This window comes from Mastigoproctus giganteus, chromosome 7, assembly GCF_048544385.1.
Source record: "Mastigoproctus giganteus isolate SK-2022 chromosome 7, ASM4854438v1, whole genome shotgun sequence".
Lineage (NCBI taxonomy): Eukaryota > Metazoa > Arthropoda > Arachnida > Uropygi > Thelyphonidae > Mastigoproctus > Mastigoproctus giganteus.
Window position 1 is genome coordinate 78539220 of NC_143581.1, and position 20584 is coordinate 78559803.

Sequence of the window (20584 nt, forward strand, 5' to 3'; positions counted from 1 at the left end):
ACCAAAAATATATTTGCATATTGGCTAGAAATCACTGCCAACAACATGCAGTCTGCTTGGCAGCATGTTTTGCCCCATTTGGCAAATGATTTCACTAGTTTTGAATTGCAAATTCAGACAATTACAAAAGACTCCGTGAATATTGGTAAAGACTTGGGATTCAAAACTTTGGACACTGCCAACGTAAGTAACTGCACTGACTCACATGCAAATGACTTAGATGACGCAACGCTACTTGAAATTGATGAGTAAACTGCATATGAAGAAAAGGAAAACAATTCTGAAATGGCACGAATTTAACAGAAGAATTGGAGAAAAATTTTTTGGGGATTGACTTTGGTTTGTAGCATCGAATCCCATCTGGATTCGATGCTACAAACACTTGTGCACTGAGAAAAAGAAGAGAACATCACCAGACTTTTTTTTTTATTGAAATACCTAAATAAACAATAAAGCTTTTTTCTCATCTCTCATGATGTTTCCTTTTCATTAATACAATTTTTGTAATATTTTTAAATTCAAATCCTTTTAATTGGCTATCAAGTGCAAATTGTTTATAGATTTATTATAATTTGTTTATAGACTGTTTCTCTGGTATGCATTCAATTAAAACCCATTATAATTATACCTCAATCAGCATGGTTTCACATAACATGGAACAGTTTCGGTACCAATTATCAGTGCTATGCGGTGTATTGCTGTACTGAGCAAGCTGTAAGATGTCCAAAATAGATGACAGAACATTCACCAAGTGAGTAGCCCTTATCAATTTTTACTATGCTCAGTAAAAATTGATGCATCGGCCAAAGGCTTTTATATATATATATATATATACAGTCGATTCCGGTTATTTGGGACACATCGGGACTAGTGTATTTTGGCCCAATTAAGCGGCTCCCCAATTATCCGAAGTTTCACATAAAAAAGTTAAAAATACAATGGACCCCGCTATACAATTGGTTCACTGTACAACCAAATCACGTTACGATGGAGTCACCATAATAAAGTACCGTTCGCTATACGATGTGTAGTAAGCGCCGTTCATTGTGATCACATTTGTGAATTGAATTTTAATTCTATTAAACAGCGATTCTAATTAGCAAAAATAGAAGGAATATTATCCAAAGGCTATAAAAGTAAAGAAATATTAAGCACAAATTGACCCTTTATTACCTTACCAATTAAAAAATTAAATGATAGGTGATAATCGGAAGAATATACATGATAATCAGAATAATTAATACGTACTGTAATATGTACATACTAACTAGTTGACATTTCTGTTCACTGACATTTGTGGGTGAGGGTTAAAATTTAAAACAGTAAAAAGATAAGCAATCAATAACAAAGAACACAGCACACACAAATTTCAAATAACACGATACACGCAAGTGAGAATGGAGAAGAAGTGTAAACACATTTCACCATAATAACCCACAGAATTCCAGCTTTCAGTATTATCGCAAATTCAATAAGATCGAGTTTACTATCCATTCATGATAGATTGCATTAACAGAAAAGCCCAATAAACAGGTGACTGCTAATTGTTTTTACTGTTTTATGGTTGTGACCTGTTGTTATTGTTGGGATTAACAAAGGCATCTGAGGCCAAATTGTATCTGTTCATAGTTTATTTACAGGCAACAGTGACCTCCAGAAATCCAACCAAACCACGTGGTGTGGTCGGAGACAATCGTAGGGTAATCTCCAGTGCTGCGATCTCCTGCCCCGATCAAACAGCATGTTGTCCCAATTAAGCGAAGTAAACCCTGGCTATTTCTTGATTAGGTTCTGTATTTTAAGATTTGTCCCAAATAAAACAGCTGCCCCAATTAACCAGTGGCCCAAATAACCGGAATCCACTGTATATATATATAGCATATTCCTGTCAAAACCAAATCTTGATCCTATTTGTTTAAACTGTGAAAAGCTTATTGCATGAGTAATCATCTCACTAATTAAAAAAAAAAAAAAGAAGACAATTGCCATATTCTTAATCAACTAAATTGCTTATGTGCAACAATAATACAGTCGAAACTAACCAAATTCAAGTAATTTCAAAACCATAATGACTAACTGAAGGCATATCTTGCCTAACTAAAAATATACATAAAATATAAAATTAAAGAATACTTACCAACTTCTTCATTAGTTTTACTGAAATCCTCTCTGTCCAGAATAATGAATGTACATTCTAAAGCAAAAAAAAAAAAGTCTTCACTTAGCCCTCTCTTATTTAGTTACTGTATACTTTTTTTTTGCAAGTCAGTGCTACATATCAGGCAGTCCAAAACCTTTTTCACCATATGCATAACTTTATAAAATACACAAGGTCCTGAGATCAATCTATCACAAATATTTTGACAAGTGTATCTCTAAATTAAATAAAATAATTCCACAGCCAGTATATTTTAATTTTTTTTTTTTTATAAAAAACACCTTAGGTAGATATATAAAAATTTTAAGTAAACAAAATCAGACAAGTAATTAATGACAAGTCTGGCATTATTTTTCTACAGAAAATTATATTATTTCTATGTACTGTGATGAAGCAGTTGAGTGGATGGCCATTTTCTGACCCTACTATAAGTTTTAAAAGACACACTGATTTTCTAATTAGTACAGGTAGTTCCCGCTTTACGAGTTTTTTTTTTCAAGTATCAACAAAATCAAAAATATGAACATTAATTGCAGAAAAAAAAAAAAAAAAAAAAAAATTGTTAAACATTCATAAATACCACATTTCAAACCACTTGCGTAACTATGCAATACGGTGTACCTTGCTTTACGATATTAATCCATTCCAGCGACCATCATATCATAAAAATATATCATAATGTGAACCCAATAACACATTGTTCTGTTATAAGAACCAATTTTGAATGACTTTGTGATATTTTTCTAAAACACATTTCTGGAGGTCACGTACTAAAAAACAATAAAAACAACTTGCACTTTCCAGTTTATTGGACTTTTCTGTTAGTGCATCTAATTATAAATGGGTAGTGCGTGTGTGTGTTATGGAGGTTTAATGGCACATTAAGCTTCTGGGGATATAGTGCACCTGTAAATAAACGGGTAGTAAACTTGATCTTATTGCATTTGTGATAATACCGATAACTGGAATTGTGTGGGTTTTTACATTATTATGGTGAAATGTGTTTCCCTTTCACTGAAATCTTCAATCATATAAAAAACATAAATTTTCAGAATCTTCTCTTCATTTTTTTTTTTTTTAAGCTTCATAAACTTGTTACTTCGCGCAAATCGTGTTAGTTGCAATTTATGCATTCCGTTAAAAAATGCATAAGCATTTTTTAATGGAATGCACAAATACTGAATTTCTTTATGAATTTCAATATTATTGAAATTCATAAAGAAAAGAGAAGATTATTATCTTGGAAACAAATGCCTCTTGAAGCATTTCTGAAGAAGATGACTCCTTGGGCAACAAACCAACGAGTGCTGAGCCAATAATGAGTGATCAACAAGCGTGCATTTAGTCGATGATGAAGAATAAACATTCTTTAACATTTGTAAGTCATAAATAATTTCTTTATTATTATAATTTGCTTGATTTTACAGGCTACGTTTTCCTTTCTTTCAATAAATCAATCATTGTTTAAACAAACTAATCAGCTAACTAATTTCATTGTTGAGAACGTAAGACCTATTTTTAACATTAGGTCTATGGGTAATAAATTCACGTTTAGCATTAGGAACGAATTAACTCGTAAAGTCAGGAACTACCTGTATTAGTATCAGCAATATAATGCAAGGAACAAAAGCTTATACAGTATCAGCTCAGAAAAAAACAAGTCAGTTAACATACTCGCTGTGTTACATTTCAGGAACATTAGCAAATAGTAATAATTCACGATTTGTAACAAAATAAATCAGTCCATCGATACGAAACTTTGTTACAAATATTCCTAAAATAATCAAAGCACTGAAATTCTAAAATTGATCACAGCTCCTGTTCCAAATTTACAGTAATATTTCTGTAGGAGAAACTGGGAGAAGAATGCTATGAAATTGACATCTGGAATTATCACCAATTTCAGATGTCAGCAGTAATTGTTGAAGATTTTCTGCAATTAACCACACCGCCGGAAATTTGTATTTAGCCAGCAGGTGGTTAATTGCTGGAACAAACTTCCATCTGGTATTTTTTTTTTTTTTTTTTTTTTTTGGCTGATGCTAACTAAGCTCATACCCTTGCTTTCTTGCACCACATGCCACTATTACTATTTGGTAGCACCATTTTTCTTTTCATCTAATGCAGAAACACACTTTTGTTTATGCTGATTTTTGTACATGTGTTGGGGGGGAGGGTGTGGGCAAAAGCTGTGAAATCATAACTGGACCCCTTGACCAAAAAATCAACAGAACATGAATTGCAAATTTGACACTGATCCAACTTTTTTTTTTCTTGAGAAATATACAAACTATACTTTCAATTATATAAAATAGATTTCTGTGGTCAGGAGAGGGGCTACGATTGATCTTAAAAACTTTCCGGAAACCAACAACACATTTGCTGAAAATGTGATATCAATTGATATTTTCTTATTAAAACCAATGCTTAAACATCTGATAACATACTTCGATTACAAGTTTAGTAAAGGTCACAGTACATCACATTTCAGACACATTCTATTTTTTTCTTAAAATTACTTGATCTTTCTTTTCTTTTTCTGTAATTAACTGAAGTGAAAAGTAAATATAATTATATTTACTTTCATGATTATAACTTTATAGAACACTTAATAAATCTCTATAATTCGTTCTCTAAACATAGGCATTGTTTAATTACACTGTTTAATATTGATTAATAAATTTGATGAATTTGAGGTATTGCTCAAAGCATCAAAAGCAGATATTGTTGGGATATCAGAGACGTGGTGTCACACAGATATAAGGAATGCAGAACTGGAATTTGGGGAGTACAATATCTACAGAAAGGATAGACAGGATAGGAAGGAAGAAGGGGTTATGCTATTAGTTAAGAAATACATAAAATCAAAGGAAGTGAAACCAGTCAACATCACTGGACAGTGCAGTGCAGTGTCGAGTCAGTTTGGTGTGACATAAACACTGGGAGATCAAAATTGAGAGTAGGAGTGTGCTATAGGCCTAATGACTCTGATGTGTATAAAAAGAAACTGTCCAGGGAAATAGAGTGGGCCAGTAAATCAGTGAGTCTTATAATGGGAGATTTTAATTTACCAGATATTGACTGGAATTTGTGGGTTGGTCACTCACACACTAGCAAGGCTTTTGTGGATTTATTGGATAATTGTTTTCTACATCAGCATGTTCGGGAAGCAACTAGAGGGAGTAATACTCTTGATTTGATTATCAGTAGTGATTCTTCATGCATTAAGAATCTGCAGATAAAGGAACCACTAGGTGGTAGTGATCACAGTGTGCTGAAGTGGGATTTCCTCAAAGAGGTAACTACCATCAGGGGTAAAGGGAAGGGTTATTGCTTTTGTAAAGGCGACTACGATGGTCTGAGATAGTATTTAAATTCTATACAGTGGAACCAACTGATGATGTTACCAACAGCAAATTCAAAATGTGAAGCTACTAGGCTTTACATACCAGCTAAGAAATATTGTTCAAAGATTAGGCCTAAATGGATGTCAGATGAACTTATGAGACATTTGGCAGAGAAGAAAAATGCATGGGATACATATAAATTAACACGTGACAGAGAAGGTTAGGAAGGCAAAGGCAGATTACGAGAAATCTTTGGCAAGGAGTGCAAAGAAAAACAGCAAAGAGTTCTTTACTTATGTAAACTCTAGAGGGAAGGGGATGAATCAGATTGGTCCACTTGATATCGATGGTTCAACTGTTGATGATCCTGCTCAGGTAGCTAACAAACTAAATGAATATTTTGCATCAACATTCACACATCAGCGAGGGGAATGCCAGAGGTGTATTCAATTCTGGCAATAAGCTAGTTAATCTTGTAACTGAGAGTAAAGTGGAGGAGAAATTGTTGAAGATAAACAAAAGAAAGGCACATGGGGTGGATGGGATCTATCCAGTTATATTAAAGGAGGCAGCAAAGGAAGTAAGCAAACCCTTAGCCATAATTATGAGAGCTTCCTTGGACTCAAGGGAGGTACCCATAGACTGGAGATGTGCAAATGTGACCCCAATTCACAAAGGAGGATCAAAGGCTGACACAAGTAATTATAGACCTGTGAGTTTAACTTCCGTTCCAGGAAAATTAATGGAAGCACTGGTTAAAGAAGCACTGCAGGATCATCTAGACAGTTATAGCTCGGACACAGCTTGGTTTTGTTAAGGGAAAGTCTTGCCTGACCAATCTGATTGGATACTATGATGCAGTCACAGAAGAACTGGATGCAGGGAACAACTTTGATATTACATACTTGGATCTTAGAAAGGCTTTTGATACTGTTGCACATGGAAGACTGCTGCACAAATTGGAGCAGTGTGGCATTGGAGGCAAATTGCTGCTATGGATAGAGGGGTGGTTGAGGGAGAGAAGACAGTGGTAATCAATGGACACTGCTCATCGTGGACTAATGTTATTAGTGGAGTCCCTCAGAGTTCAGTGCTGGGTCCATTATTGATTTCCGTATTTATAAATAATACTGATGATGGTATATCAAGCTTAATGTCCAAGTTTACAGACGATACAAAGGTTGGCAGGGTTGTTAAGGACGCTACTGACGCTATGCTGCTGCAACAGGATCTGGAAAGGTTGAGGAGATAGGCTGAGAGGTGGCAAATGAAGTTTAACATTAAACAAATGTAAAGTACTACATATGGGAAATAGCAACCCCAGAGCAATGTATCAATTCTGTGGTACTACACTGACAGTGGTAGAGAATGAAAAGGACCTGGGGGTGGTTGTGCAGGCAGATATGAAGTTCTCTGAGCAGTGCAGATGGGCTGCAAGAGTAGCTCATGGTATCTTATCAATGATATACAGGAATTTTTCTAGCAGGGATAAGGAAGTGATTATTCCCTTGTATAAGGCAATGGTCAGGCCACACCTTGAGTACTGTATACAGGTCTGGGAGGCTTCATTTCAAGAAGGATGTAGACCTGCTGGAATGAGTACAGAGAAGGGCAACAAAATTAATTAGTGAATGGAACAAAGGGTTGCTCTTATGAAGAAAGGCTTAAGTTTTGCAAATTAAAGTGTCTGGAGACTAGATACCAGCCAAGTGAACTGATAGAGGTGTATAAAGCCTTGAATGGTTTGAGCATGCTTAATGCTGATGGGATTCTGCCTCTTGCTCAGAATAATCACCTGAGAGGGCATAAATTCAAATTGAGGAAAGAGAGATGTAGGATAGATGTGTGGAAATTTGCCTTTAGCCAGCAGATAGTTGGTTGGTGGAACAGACTTCCATCCCTTTTTGTGGAAGTTGATAGCCTAAATAAATTTAAGGCTCAGCTGGACAGGTATTTCGAATGAACGGAGGGGTGAAGTGGAAGTTTTTTTTTTTTTTTTTGGCTGATGCTGCACAAGCTTGCTTTCTTGCATCATATGCCTCTACTAATGCTCACCTCCCATTATTTCTCTCTCTCTCTCTCTCTCTCTCTCTCTCTCTCTCTCTCTCTCTCTCTCTCTCTCTCTATATATATATATATATATATTATTATTATTATTATTATTATTAGTATGGATAATAGGTTAGATTTTAGCTTATAGTTTAATGAATACTTATGTGCTACGTTAATGCCATTGTAATTATGCCAATTGGACATTATATGTGCCTGTATATATATATATATCCAATATTTTAAATTAAATAAAATAAAACATAAGCCAGTAGTATGGCAAAAACTGTAGAGCGAAAATTAGCATAAAAATAACCCAAATAAACAAACGAACGAAAAGAAAGAATAGACATAAATACTAGCCCGGAAACCCTTGTATAATTTCGAGATAATTTAAAAATAATGCCAATTACATATTAATTTAGCGGTACTCCCCCCCCCCCCAGATACCAGTTCCAGTTCCGAAAGACGTGAAATATCACCAAAAGAGGGTTAAAGGAACTACCAAACGATAACAAAATCAAAATAAATTAAAATAGAATAGAATAGACTGACCATTATGCCCCATATCGACAGAGGACCACGAGGCCAATAATAATGGTCATGGAATTGCTGCATTTCAATCGCTATACAAATCGTCGCCATGGTGAAAAGATCAAAGTACCAATTCACCCTCCCTCCTCCAATCAGAGGATTTCCACGGCGGTGGTCCTTATGCAGCGAAAAATAAACTATAGAACAGACAGCACACTCTAGAGCAGAGCCACACCACTGACATACTGTAAGCTAAATCAGCTTATATAGAAGAAAAAAAGAACATAGATGGCGGCACAGGCATTGCTAAATTAGCATATCGACCCATTACTATTGAATATTAAATTATTTTTCGCTGCATAAGGACCACCGCCGTGCAAATCCTCTGCATTGATGGATCGATCGGAGGAGGGAGGGTGAATTGGTACTTCGATCTTTTCACCATGGTGACGATTTGTATAGCGATTGAAATGCAGCGATTCCATGACCATTATTGGCCTCGTGGTCCTCTGTCGATATGGGGCATAATGGTCAGTCTATTCTATTCTATTTTAATTTATTTTGATTTTGTTATCGTTTGGTAGTTCCTTTAACCCTCTTTATTGATATTTCACGTCTTTCGGAACTGGTACCTCTTGGGGGGGGGGGGGTACCGCTAAATTAATATGTAATTGGCATTATCTTAAAATTATATAGTTTTTGTTAATTGGATTTAAAACTCGAAATTATACAAGGGTTACCGGGCTACTATTTATGTCTATTCTTTCTTTTCGTTTGTTTGTTTGTTTGTTTATTTGGGTTATTTTTATGTTAATTTTCGCTCTACAGTTTTTGCCATACTACTGTTTATGTTTTATTAGGCTTATGTTTTATTTAATTTAATTTAAAATATTGGATGTATTTCAGCTTCGTATGGAGGAATTGCATGTCGCTGCCTCTAATGAATGCTTAATCATTTATTTATTCACTTTATTATAATTTAACTTATGTTAATATTTAATATAATTCAATGATAGTATATATTTCGGCTTCATATGGAGGAATTGCAAGTTGCTGCCTCTAATGAATGCTTAATTATTTATTTATTTTATTATAATTTAGCTTTCGTCAACATTTAATATAATTCAATAGTAATGGGTCGATATGCTAATTTAGCAACGCCTGTGCCGCCATCTATTTTCTTTTTTTCTTCTATATAAGCTGATTCAGCTTACAGTATGTCAGTGGTGTGGCTCTGCTCTAGAGTGCTGTCTGTTCTATAGTTTATTTTTCGCTGCATAAGAACCACCGCCGTGCAAATCCTCTGCATTGGTGGATCGATCGGAGGAGGGATGGTGAATTGGTACTTCGATTCTTTTCACCATGGCGACGATTTGTATAGCGATTGAAATGCAGCGATTCCATGACCATTATTGGCCTCGTGGTCCTCTGTCGATATGGGGCATAATGGTCAGTCTATTCTATTCTATTTTATTTTAATTTAGTTATCGTTTGGTAGTTCCTTTAACCCTCTTTTGGTGATTGGTGATATTTCATGTCTTTCGGAACTGGAACTGGTATCGGGGGGGGGGGGGGTACTGCTAAATTAATATGTAATGGGCATTATTTTTAAATTATCTCGAAATTATACAAGTGTTTCCGGGCTACTATTTATGTCTATTCTTTCTTTTCGTTCGTTTGTTTATTTGGGTTATTTTTATGTTAATTTTCGCTCTACAGTTTTTGCCATACTACTGGCTTATGTTTTATTTTATTTAATTTAAAATATTGGATGTATTTCAGCTTCATATGGAGGAATTGCATGTCGCTGCCTCTAATGAATGCTTAATCATTTATTTATTCACTTTATTATAATTTAACTTATGTTAATATTTACTATAATTCAATGATAGTATATATATATATTAGCATTAGTAGAGGCATATAATGCTGCAGGCTAATGGTAGTGAGGCTGTAGCAGTAAATGAAGGAAAAACTGCAGCAGCACCTACTGTACTCACGGTTGACCCATCAATATAGATTTTACAGGCACAGGAGTTCAGAGTAGCGTGAGATGAGTGCAACTGCCTGATATTGCAAGGTCGTATGACATTTTTCCCCACTGAAGAAAATGTACATCATAAGATGCAGAAACATATGTCCAAGGTGGAACAGGAGCAGTTGTGTCCTGAAAGATATCACCTAAATCAATATTCCAATTCTGAACAAGCTCTTTAATTCTGAGTGAAGCAGGTCTATTTTCATTTGGTTTGCTCTCATAGAATAAATCCCACTGAGTACAAAGACACTCCCAACTGGGGTGAGATGGTATACAGTAATACCCCGAAGTTACGCGATAGGTGGGTCCGACGAAAATCGCTTAAGTCGAATTCGCGTAAGTCGGGGTAAAACTTTGCATATAAATACATATAAATTTTGTTTAATTGAAACCAAGGACTAACAAAAACACTAGTTTAGAAGAAAAATATTAATAAATTTGCAGTTCTTTATACATATTAATACAAAATATGTATTAAAAAAATAAATGACTTACGTAAAAAAGTTATTTCGATGTCTTCATAAAATCTAACAAATTCGTCTGAAGACACAGAGACTTCTTTTTTTTCATGCAGAATTTCTTCGTAGCAAGCAAATTATTTTTTTATTCCTTGCTTTGTAGCTATAATGCGGTCTTCATTGTAGTCTATGTTTTCTGAAATTTTTAAGCCCTTTTCAATTGAGCTGAGACCTTCTGTCAAGTTTGCAATTGTCATGTGCTTTTCGCCGTTGCCTCATTTAGGCCTGTAGCACGTGCAATATCACATGGTCTTTCATTTTGCTCAAAGCGTTTCACAATTTCACATTTTTTTTCTCTATCGACAGAGGCAGACTGGCCATAAGCCTTACCGGGGAAACCCTGGTGGGCCGGTGTGATTTTGGCCATAAACCATAGTATGAGGCCACTATAAATTTTCCCAGGTAAGAATTTTTGACCCAGTCCGCCTCTGTTTATCGATAATTGCTTTTCTTTTTCTCTTTGAATCTGCAGTGTCTTCACCTGGACGCTTCCTGTTCACACCTTTTAAGCATTTTACTCATTTTTAGGGAATAAAGCACACTTACAAAACGAGGAGGCACGCTTGATACGCATAAACAAAGCTGCGCGCATGTAGCAACTGAATAAACAACACCATAAAGGCAGAGATACACTAAGACCTCACATTTCTAGGGATTACTACCATAAAATAATAAAAATCCAGTTGCGTTTCTGCTAGTGGAATCTGTTATAAACTGGTAGTAAACTCGATCTAATTGCATACCGATAGCTGGAATTGTGTTGGTTTTTACGTTATTATGGTGAAATGTGTTTCCCCTAAAACAAATACATTTTCAGAATCTTCTCTTCATTCCTATCGTTTTGCGTTCGGTTGGGATGATTCTGCGTTCGACTGCCATTTCTTGTAAACACAAAGGCGAATCATGCATAAGCGAATTCGGTTCGTGTTATATAAGATATTGTTCCCCTATTTATAAATCGTGTATGATCGAATCCGTGTAATGTAAACACGTGTTATACGAGGACTGACTGTATACAGCTCGACTGATGCAATCCATTTCTCTCGTGAAAACGATGTAATTTCCGACAAACGTTGAGCACGAAATTCAAATGCACACATATAAATATGACAGCTGGAATACGAATTCTTGTATATGTGATGTGTGCAGCTCATGCGCAGCAAAGTTGAATTTTGTTCATCTTTCGCTCTCACTCTCCGCCGCCACACCATATATCGATAACATATGAAAAACGACCTTGAAGATAGTGGGCGGCAGTGTTGCCAAACGAAAAAATCAAGAACCGCGTAACTCTGAGTTCGCGTAAGTCGGGGTATTACTGTACTTTGGATTTTAGCAGCATATTGCAGCAACAATGTTTTCCTACGAAGATGTAATGGTGGATCATGTGCTTCGATATAAAGACTTTGGATTGGAGAAGATCTGATGCGCCCAATGCAGTCCTCAGAGCACTGTGCTGAATGATATTTAGACGTTGTGAAGTAGTGCTTCTAGCAGAGTCATATACTAGACAACCATAATCTAAGCGCGAACAAATTAAAGTAAAGGTAAAGTAAAGTATATCAATCAGCTCCCCAAGAAATGGATGAGACTGACCGAGTATGTTCATATGCTTTAGACAAACATTTCTTAATTGAGTGATGTGAGCTTGGAAATTAAGCTTGCTGTCTAATATCAGACCAAGAAATCTGACGTTAGTAGCAAGTGGGATTGGAATATTGTTGATATGTAATTCAGGATCAGGATGGAGAGCACGATTCTTGCAAAAGTTGGTGGCGGTACATTTCTTTTCTGATAGTCAATAACCATTCCTTAAAGTTCACACTTCAATTTTGGTTATGGCAAGTTGGAGTTGGAATTTAGTGGTATTGATACTTTGACTTTTGGTACTGATACTCTGACAGGAAATGGTAAGATCATCTGCATACATATATGTGTTTCAACAGTTTTTGGGATATCACGTGTCATGGTGCTGACTCTAACTGCAAAAAATGTTGAACTAAGTATCGATCCCTGCGGGACTCCTCCTTCCTGAATGTGAGAATCAGAGAGTATGTTTTTATACCGGACTTGAAAAGTGCACAATTGCAGGAAATTTTTAATTATTTCGGGCAAATAGCCCCTAAATCCCAGATGGTAAAGATCCATAAGAATACCATGATGCTAGGTAGTGTCAAATGCCTTTTCAAGATCTAAGTTGACCATAACAACATCTAATTATTTCCTGACAAAGGAACTGAGATTGATATGAGATCCAGCTTTGATGAGCACATCTAGGGTTGATCTATTTTTTCGAAAGCCATACTGATGATCTGGAAGGAGATTCTGTGACCCCAGGATGTAGGTGAACCTACTCCTACTATGAACTGTCCTTCCGAAAATTTTACCCAAGCAGCTTGTGAGAGATATGGGTCTAAAATTTTGAACCAGGGTAGGATCTTTTCCTGGTTTTGGTATGGCAATAATAAAAGAATGGCGCCAGGAAGAAGGATAAGTATTTTCATAGAAAATTCGATTGTAGAAGATCAACAAAGTAAGCAAGTCCTTTTCAGGTAAATGCTTCAGCATAATGTAATGAATACCATCTGGGCCTGCGGCACTACTGGATGCTCTATTTAATGATTCTTTGAGTTCTGTTAATGTAAAAGGTTAGTTGTACGGGAAAGAGCAGCGTGTGAAGAAGTTGATTTTATGCCGTATGATTCTATGTGGCAAATGATTCTGCCAGTGCATTAGCAACTTCTTCAGGAGTAGACACATCTTTCCCTTTCCAATTAAGTATTGGAGAGGGCAGCCGAGCAAATTTACCATTAAGGGCCTGTATCTTTCTCCAGATGAACCAGGTGTCAGTGTCTTTGGTGATGATTGAGGCAAAGGCAATCCACAAATCACGTTTTGCTATCTGTCTAATTTGCCTTGCTTTAGCTTTAAGCCTCTTATAAGTGATTAAGTTAGTTGTGGTAGAATACTTTCGGAAATTATTCCATGCACGGTTTTTCTCTTTTTTGGCTTGAAGGCAGTCTGTATTCCACCAGTGAGTCCGGTGAATGCAATATGCCTTGGATTTTGGAATAGATCCATCGGATGCTGTCAGAGTCTGATTGGTTATGTATGCAGTTACATCATTAATGGGTTATTTTTGAACATAAAGTCTGTCTAGATATATTTGAGCAGAATAGTCATCCCAGTTTGCCTTTCTAAACTTCCAAGTGGATCGTTGGTCTGGATTTATAGTTACCCCTGTTTGTAATGTGCAAATAATTGGAAAATGATCGCTATTAAAGGGATCGGTTAACACCGACCATGTCATGATTGGAAAAATTGACAGGTCAATTACAGAAGTGGATCCTGTAGGTAGGTGGATGTATGTGGGAGATCCAGAGTTTAGTAAATTTAGATCATTGTTATTCAAAAACTCCTCAATGAATTTGCTTCTTGCATCCATTGTAGTGGATCTCCACAATGAATGGCTGCCATTAAAATCACCGAAAAGGCAAATTGATGTTGGGAGTTGTGTGAGGAAATTGTTCAGTTCTGAACGAGGAAACGGTAGAGAGATGGTGGAATGTAAATAGAAACAAGGGTAACTGAATTGCCAACTTCAATACACGCTTCCACAGTTTCTAGGGAGGTTTGTGGATGAGCCTCAATGGAGTATTGGAATTAACAAGAATAGCTACTCCTCCACATGCAGGAGATTCTGATATTCTATGTCGTCTGTACATGACATAATTTTAAAATTTTGCCGAGCTTTGCTGTGACAGGAATATTCCCTGTAGGCATATGCATACAGGATTAAATTGCATGGTAAATCCTTCAGTCATATGAATGGCTTCTTAGTCCTCTGCAGTTCCACTGTATGATATTTTGCATTATTTGGGTTTAGTTGAAGAAGATACATCTGACTGGGTTTTTTGTACGGGGCATTTCTTTCAGTCTTTTTTTGGAAACATGGGGCATCCGGTATCCATTGGGTCATTGGCATGAAGTTCCAAGATAGGTTCCTCATAACCTTGGTGTTCATCTACTTCCATACTGTTAGTGGGTGCTTCAGTTTTCTTAGAGGCTTTAGCAGTTTTCACTTTTCCTCTGTCACTCGAGACCGTTGGAATGTCTTTTCCAGATGTTGATGGGGTTGCTTTAATCCAGTTAGCAAGAGTAGTGCTGGGCGGAATTGACACATCTGTTTGAACTGCAGTTGACGAATAGCTCCGGGTGCAAGCTGCATATGATCGACTAGGCATGGTCAGCATAATCTGTCTGCGTGCCTCAGGATATGTTACTTTATGTTCAATTTTGTATTTTTGGATTTTCTTTCCAGTTTTCCTCGTTTCACACGATTTGGAAAAAGCAGGATGGCTTCCTTTGCAGTTGGGGCAAGTGGGAGTTGAGGCTGAACAATGTTTGTGTATGGTCTTTTGATCCACAAATTGGACAGATGGACATATTTCTGACATTTAAAGCAATGAATCGGGTTTGGGTTGTAAGGGTAAATTCGGCAATTTAAATAGCCAGCTTTTACTGTGGATGGCAATTCTGGAGTGCTAAATGTTAAGATGGATCTAGCAGGAACGAGATTTCCATCTTTTTTTTGTCATAATTCGTTTGGCACTGATCACTTTTTGACTGCTAAGCTCATGAACTAGTTCTTCCTCAGAGACTGTAAGTAGATCCCACACTGTGATAACTCCTTTAGATGAATTTAAGGTATTGTGGGGAGTGATAAATACTGGCAGCCCACCAAACATCTTTATTTTTAGCAGCCATTCAGAATGTTTGGAGGAAAATATTTCGATCAGGTGGTCTCCCGATTGCAGTCGTTTCACCATTTTTGGTAATCCAACAATGGATTCTAAGTATCTCTGAATTAGAAATGGTGATAACTTGCCTACAGGCTATGTAGATAGTGAGTGTATCACCAAAAAGTTTAGTAAGTCATGGCACCGTTCTTCCCTCCGAAGTCTTTTCAGTTGGTTCATGTGATTATCAGTTGATGTGTCTGGCCTTGAGTTTAAAGCCTCTAGAGGTGGATACTCATTTATATCCATGGTTGCTCATTTTTGCCCTGAAGGATAACTTTTCCCCCAGGTTACCAGCCCTGCTACGTGGAGGCAGGAGTGGTGCCTAGTGACCAAGCGGCTAGCAAAGTTAGTTGGTTAGTGAGAAAGCTAATAAATATATACAAAGAAAAGAAAGGTGGTTTCCCTTTCTGGGTTCTCACTCAAAATCTGTCAAGTACAGAACCACGTGAACTGATAATAATAAAGGCACTAGAAATTAAACAAAATGAAATCACTGTCAAAAATTGCTCTATATATCTTTTGGGAAAAATCACTTGGACATTACTGCTTGGCACTCGGGACCAAAATTGTGTCCTGTCCTATTCAGGGTACTATAATGAGTGGGATAAGTGGGTGAAAATAAGGAATAACTGAGAATGTCCTATACGTGTTAACTGTTGTAATCCTGGATATGTATATAAGATAAAATTTTCAAAAATTAAAAATAAAATTGTTAAAAAAATCACAAAAAAAAAAATAATAATAATCTTGCAGGTTAAGTTATATTAATGTGAGTGAATGTTAGGTCACCTGTGTAAACTATGTGGTGACCAAATGAATGTTTACTATTAGCATGTGAATTTAAAAACAGCAGTATCTTGGCTGCTGTTATATTTAGGTGACACCTGTGTCCTCCTGTCTGAATGACAATGACAGTAAGACGATAAATATATGCGACAGTGTCGTGTTATGTGCAGTTATTCAGTCTGCCCCTAAATACATATATAAAAAAAGATGTAACTGTGACATTATATGACAGGTGTGAAATTGGGCTGAGTTCAGTAGGGTGTATGTAGTTCTAACAGAGCCCCCAAAAATTAGACTACAGTGGGGGCAACCTACCAGGAAACCCCCTTGCCCTGCTGACATCAGGTCCCCTCTTCTGAAGCATGACGTGGAATTTTCTCACACCAACTTCAGTTGGCTTGGCCATTGTGAGATTACTCACAGAGAAACACTGCATGTCCACAGTGTAAACAGGCATCCAGGAAATTGCTAGCTGTTTACACTGCTCAGAAAACAATGGTTTATTGAACATTACCCAGTTGAGATATGGAGGTCATAGTCTCACTATATAAGGCAATTGTAGGATCGCATTTGGAATACTGTGTCCAGGTATGCAGACTTCATCTGAAAAAAAAAAAAAACATTGAGCTTCTTGAAAGGGTTCAAAAATGGGCAACTTGCATGGTGAGATTGGCAAAAGGGTTACCTTATGAGGAAAGACTCCAAATATGTGGACTACAGAGCTGGCAACCAGCAACCTCAGAGTTGACCCAAATGAGGTTTATAAGGCTCTGAGAGGGGGTTAGTAAAATGAATGAAGGCAGAATTTTCACTGTTATAGAGCATTCCAGAACTTGGGCATAAATTCAAATTACAGGGAATGAGGATTAGACTAGAATGTAGGATGTTTTCTTTTAACCAGTGAGTCATTGAATGTTGGAACAGTTTACTTTCAGGTAGTTGAGGCTGACAGTTTGAATAAATTCAGGCCAGAATACTTACATTCTGTGCTTTCTCGAAGGTCGACTATAACAAATTTAATGGAGACTCTACTCCGAATACAGCTAGCTTTAAACAATAAACAACAGTTGGACATCGTTTTCCTGGATGTAGCAGCAGCCTTCGACAACGTCCCAATTCCAGCTATAACAGTAATCCTCAAGGAGTATTTCCTCATTTCAGGAAGCACTTTAGCATTCTCACTAACACCCTTCAAGAAAGACAAATTATCGCAATAAACGGGAAACAAACAGCAACTTACTGTATCTCTAGGGGAGTACCTCAAGGGGGCGTATTGTCCGCGACCTTCTTCGCAATAGCACTAGCCCCATTTTTAGCTCAAAACTGTGAGCAATTTATTACATATGCTGACGATTTGAAATTTTTTGTAATCTCCAAAGAACAAGAAACTGCACCCCATCTATCAGAGGAAGCAAACAAGGCAATCAGGAAACTAGAAGAATATCTGCACTACATTGGCCTGAAAGTTAATGAAAAGAAAACTGCCCAAATGACCTTCACCAATAAAAAGAAGAAAAATGAAATTATGATTTTCATGAACAATACCAGAGTCCAAAAAACTCCCGCACATGTTGACCTTGGCCTTAAGTGAGATGAAGGATTAAACTTCATACCTCACTTCGAATACATTAGGAAAAAGACATACGCAGCACTCTGGAGCACTAGACAAGAACTCACCGGTCTCCGAAGCCCTCATCTCATGATCCAATACATCCTTAAATGCGTTACACCGATTCCGTTGTACACATCGACTATCTGGTCATCGGCCCCCGAGAACAACATCAAGGCCTTCTTAGGAGTAGAATACTGGCTCCTGAGATGGCTAAACAAGATCGCCGGGAAACCATTTACCATCTCAAGAGCGGTCTTGTCTGCCAATCTGGACATCACACCCTGGAAGTATATCATCACAACCAGAAACATCTTAACTCTGGCAAAGCTACTAACGGAGAGAACAGATGCACCGAAAGTGGGAAACGTGATCACGCGCCCTCGGATGACACGACCGAGAATAAATAGAGAAGAACCAAGTCTCAAGTGCCAACTGACTCAATTGGACTCTCTGGGGAGATTTTTCCCAGCAAATACTGTGAATTATTTTAATAATTTAAATATAGATGGAGAGAAACTATGTACAGACAAAATGTATAGGACAGAAATATTTGGTAATGTGTACCGGCAGGTACAAATATAATAAGAAGACTAATTTAATAATTTATATAATAATATTTAGCATTTAACAACCATTCGCAATTAATCCATTAACACATATTCTGTGTTTTGTCATCTCCAAATATTGTAAATAAGTTCATGTAAATATGCTTGTAAATACTGATATAATGTAACCACACCCTCTAACCACGTGCTGTCCATGGGTGTCTCGTAAGAGAAATAAACAGATAATAATAATAAAAATTCAAAGGTCAACTGGATAGGTACCTATGTGAGGAAGGAAGCAAATAATTTGTATTTCCTTATCTACTCAATTTCTTTTTTCCAGTTCCGGCCGGTGCGGTAAACAACCTGTGGCTTCCTTGCACTATATTACTATCATTAATCACCCTTCCAACAATTGTATCATTTTCAAACTTGGACATTAAGCCTGATATGCCTTCATTAATAAATACAGAAAACAAATGAGCCTAATACCAAACTCTGGGGAACAGCAATGTCCATTAATTACCACTCTGTATTCTTCCACTCAACCACCCCTTTATCCATAGCAGCAACTTGCTCTTAATCCCACACTGCTCCAATTCGTACAGTAGTATTTTATGTGCAACAGTATCAACAGCTTTCTTGAAATCAAAGTATATGATATCAAATTATTTTTGGGATCCAGTGTATATGTGTGATTTTGTGACCACATTGTATATCCAATAAAATTGGTCAAACAAGCTTTTCCCTTACAGGCCTATGCTGAGACTGAACCCATAACTACAGTCTTGTCTAGGTTTCCCCCCCCCCCACACCACCGAGATTTTTTTTTATTTTATTTATTTTTTCCCCTCTCTGGAGTAGACCCCCCAGAGAAATCCGGCCCACCTTTAGGCAACATCAAGTAGATCAGAGTCTCGTATTGAGACAGTACGTGCTCCATTGGGCCTGGCCCACCTTCCCATGGTGTGGACGAGTACTCAGAATCATCTGTCCAGGTGATTGATGCTTCTAGATAGCCAAGTGGCCAAAACATAACAACAGAACACACACGCAAACCTATACTACTTACATTTCTGGCACTCTTATAGTGGTACTGTCCTTCACAGAGTTACATGGCGGAGATGAACTCACGTTCTAGGAGTCCCCCCCCTTAAAAAACATGTCCACATGTCTAGGTGGACCTGCATTACTTCTTTAACCAGTAACTCCATTATTTTCTCTGAAACTGCAGTTAAGCTAACAGGTCTGTAATTACTTGTGTAACTCTCTAATTCCCCTCGTCTTTGTGGATTGGGGATATATTTGCACATTTCAGTCTGTGGGGACTGCCCCTGAATTCAAAGATGCTCTCATAATTATGGCTAAGGATTTGCTTACTTTCTCTGCTGCCTCCCCGGAGGCTCACACCTGGTGAGTATGGGCTTGGCACACCCAGGGTCCTGAGCCGGATATCATCATTCTTCTCTTTCTTGGTGATTCCCTTCTACTTATCTCTCTATCTCTCTCTCTCTCTCTCTCAGGGTGACTCGGAAATTTTTTTTTTTTTAGCTGGTGTCTCAGGCTTCCTTGCACTATATGGCTAGTAATAATAATAATAATAATATAATTGAATAGATCCCATTCACTTCAGGTGCCTTTCTTATGTTTAACTTCAACAATTTCTCTTCCACCTTACTCTCAGTTATTACAAAATCATTTAGCTCCCTGTTAGAGTTTGCTAGACAAACTTCTAGCATCCACTTTGCTAAAGTATTCTTCATGTGTGAATGTAGATGCAAAATGTCAGCAATCTGAGCAGAATCATCAACAGTCAAACCATCTACATCAAGTGAACCAATGCAATTCATCCCCTTCCTTCTAGCATTTACATAAGTAAACAATTATTTGCTATATATCTTTGCATCCTTCACCAAAGATTTCTCGTAATCTGCTTTAGCTCACTCAACCTCTTTTGTGATTTAATTAATGACTAGTTTATATTTATCATAAGCTTCTGTGTCACCTGATAATTTATATGCATCCCATTCATTTTTCTTCTCTGCCACAAGTCTCATTAATTTATCTGACATCTATTTATGCCTAAACTTTGAACAGTATTTCTTAGTTGGTATGAAAAGCCTAGTAACTTCTATGATTAATTCCTTGAATGCTTCCCATTTAGAATTTGTTGACGGTAACATCAGTTGGTTCCA

At 37.0% G+C, this 20584-nt stretch overlaps 1 protein-coding gene across 3 annotated transcripts in view; it reads right to left on the reverse strand.

Annotated features, from left to right (window-relative positions):
• Mnat9 (microtubule-associated Nat9) overlaps positions 1–20584 on the reverse strand; it is a 146609-nt gene that overhangs the window by 66079 nt on the left and 59946 nt on the right. For 2 of the 3 annotated variants that reach the window (XM_090376984.1, XM_090376983.1), the window contains exon 3: positions 2138–2194. In XM_090376984.1, the coding sequence (XP_090233110.1) occupies positions 2138–2194 (57 nt within the window). Of the gene's footprint in view, positions 1–2137; positions 2195–16547; positions 16804–20584 lie in introns of those variants that run through there. The other variant, XM_090376982.1, reaches the window with a different exon arrangement.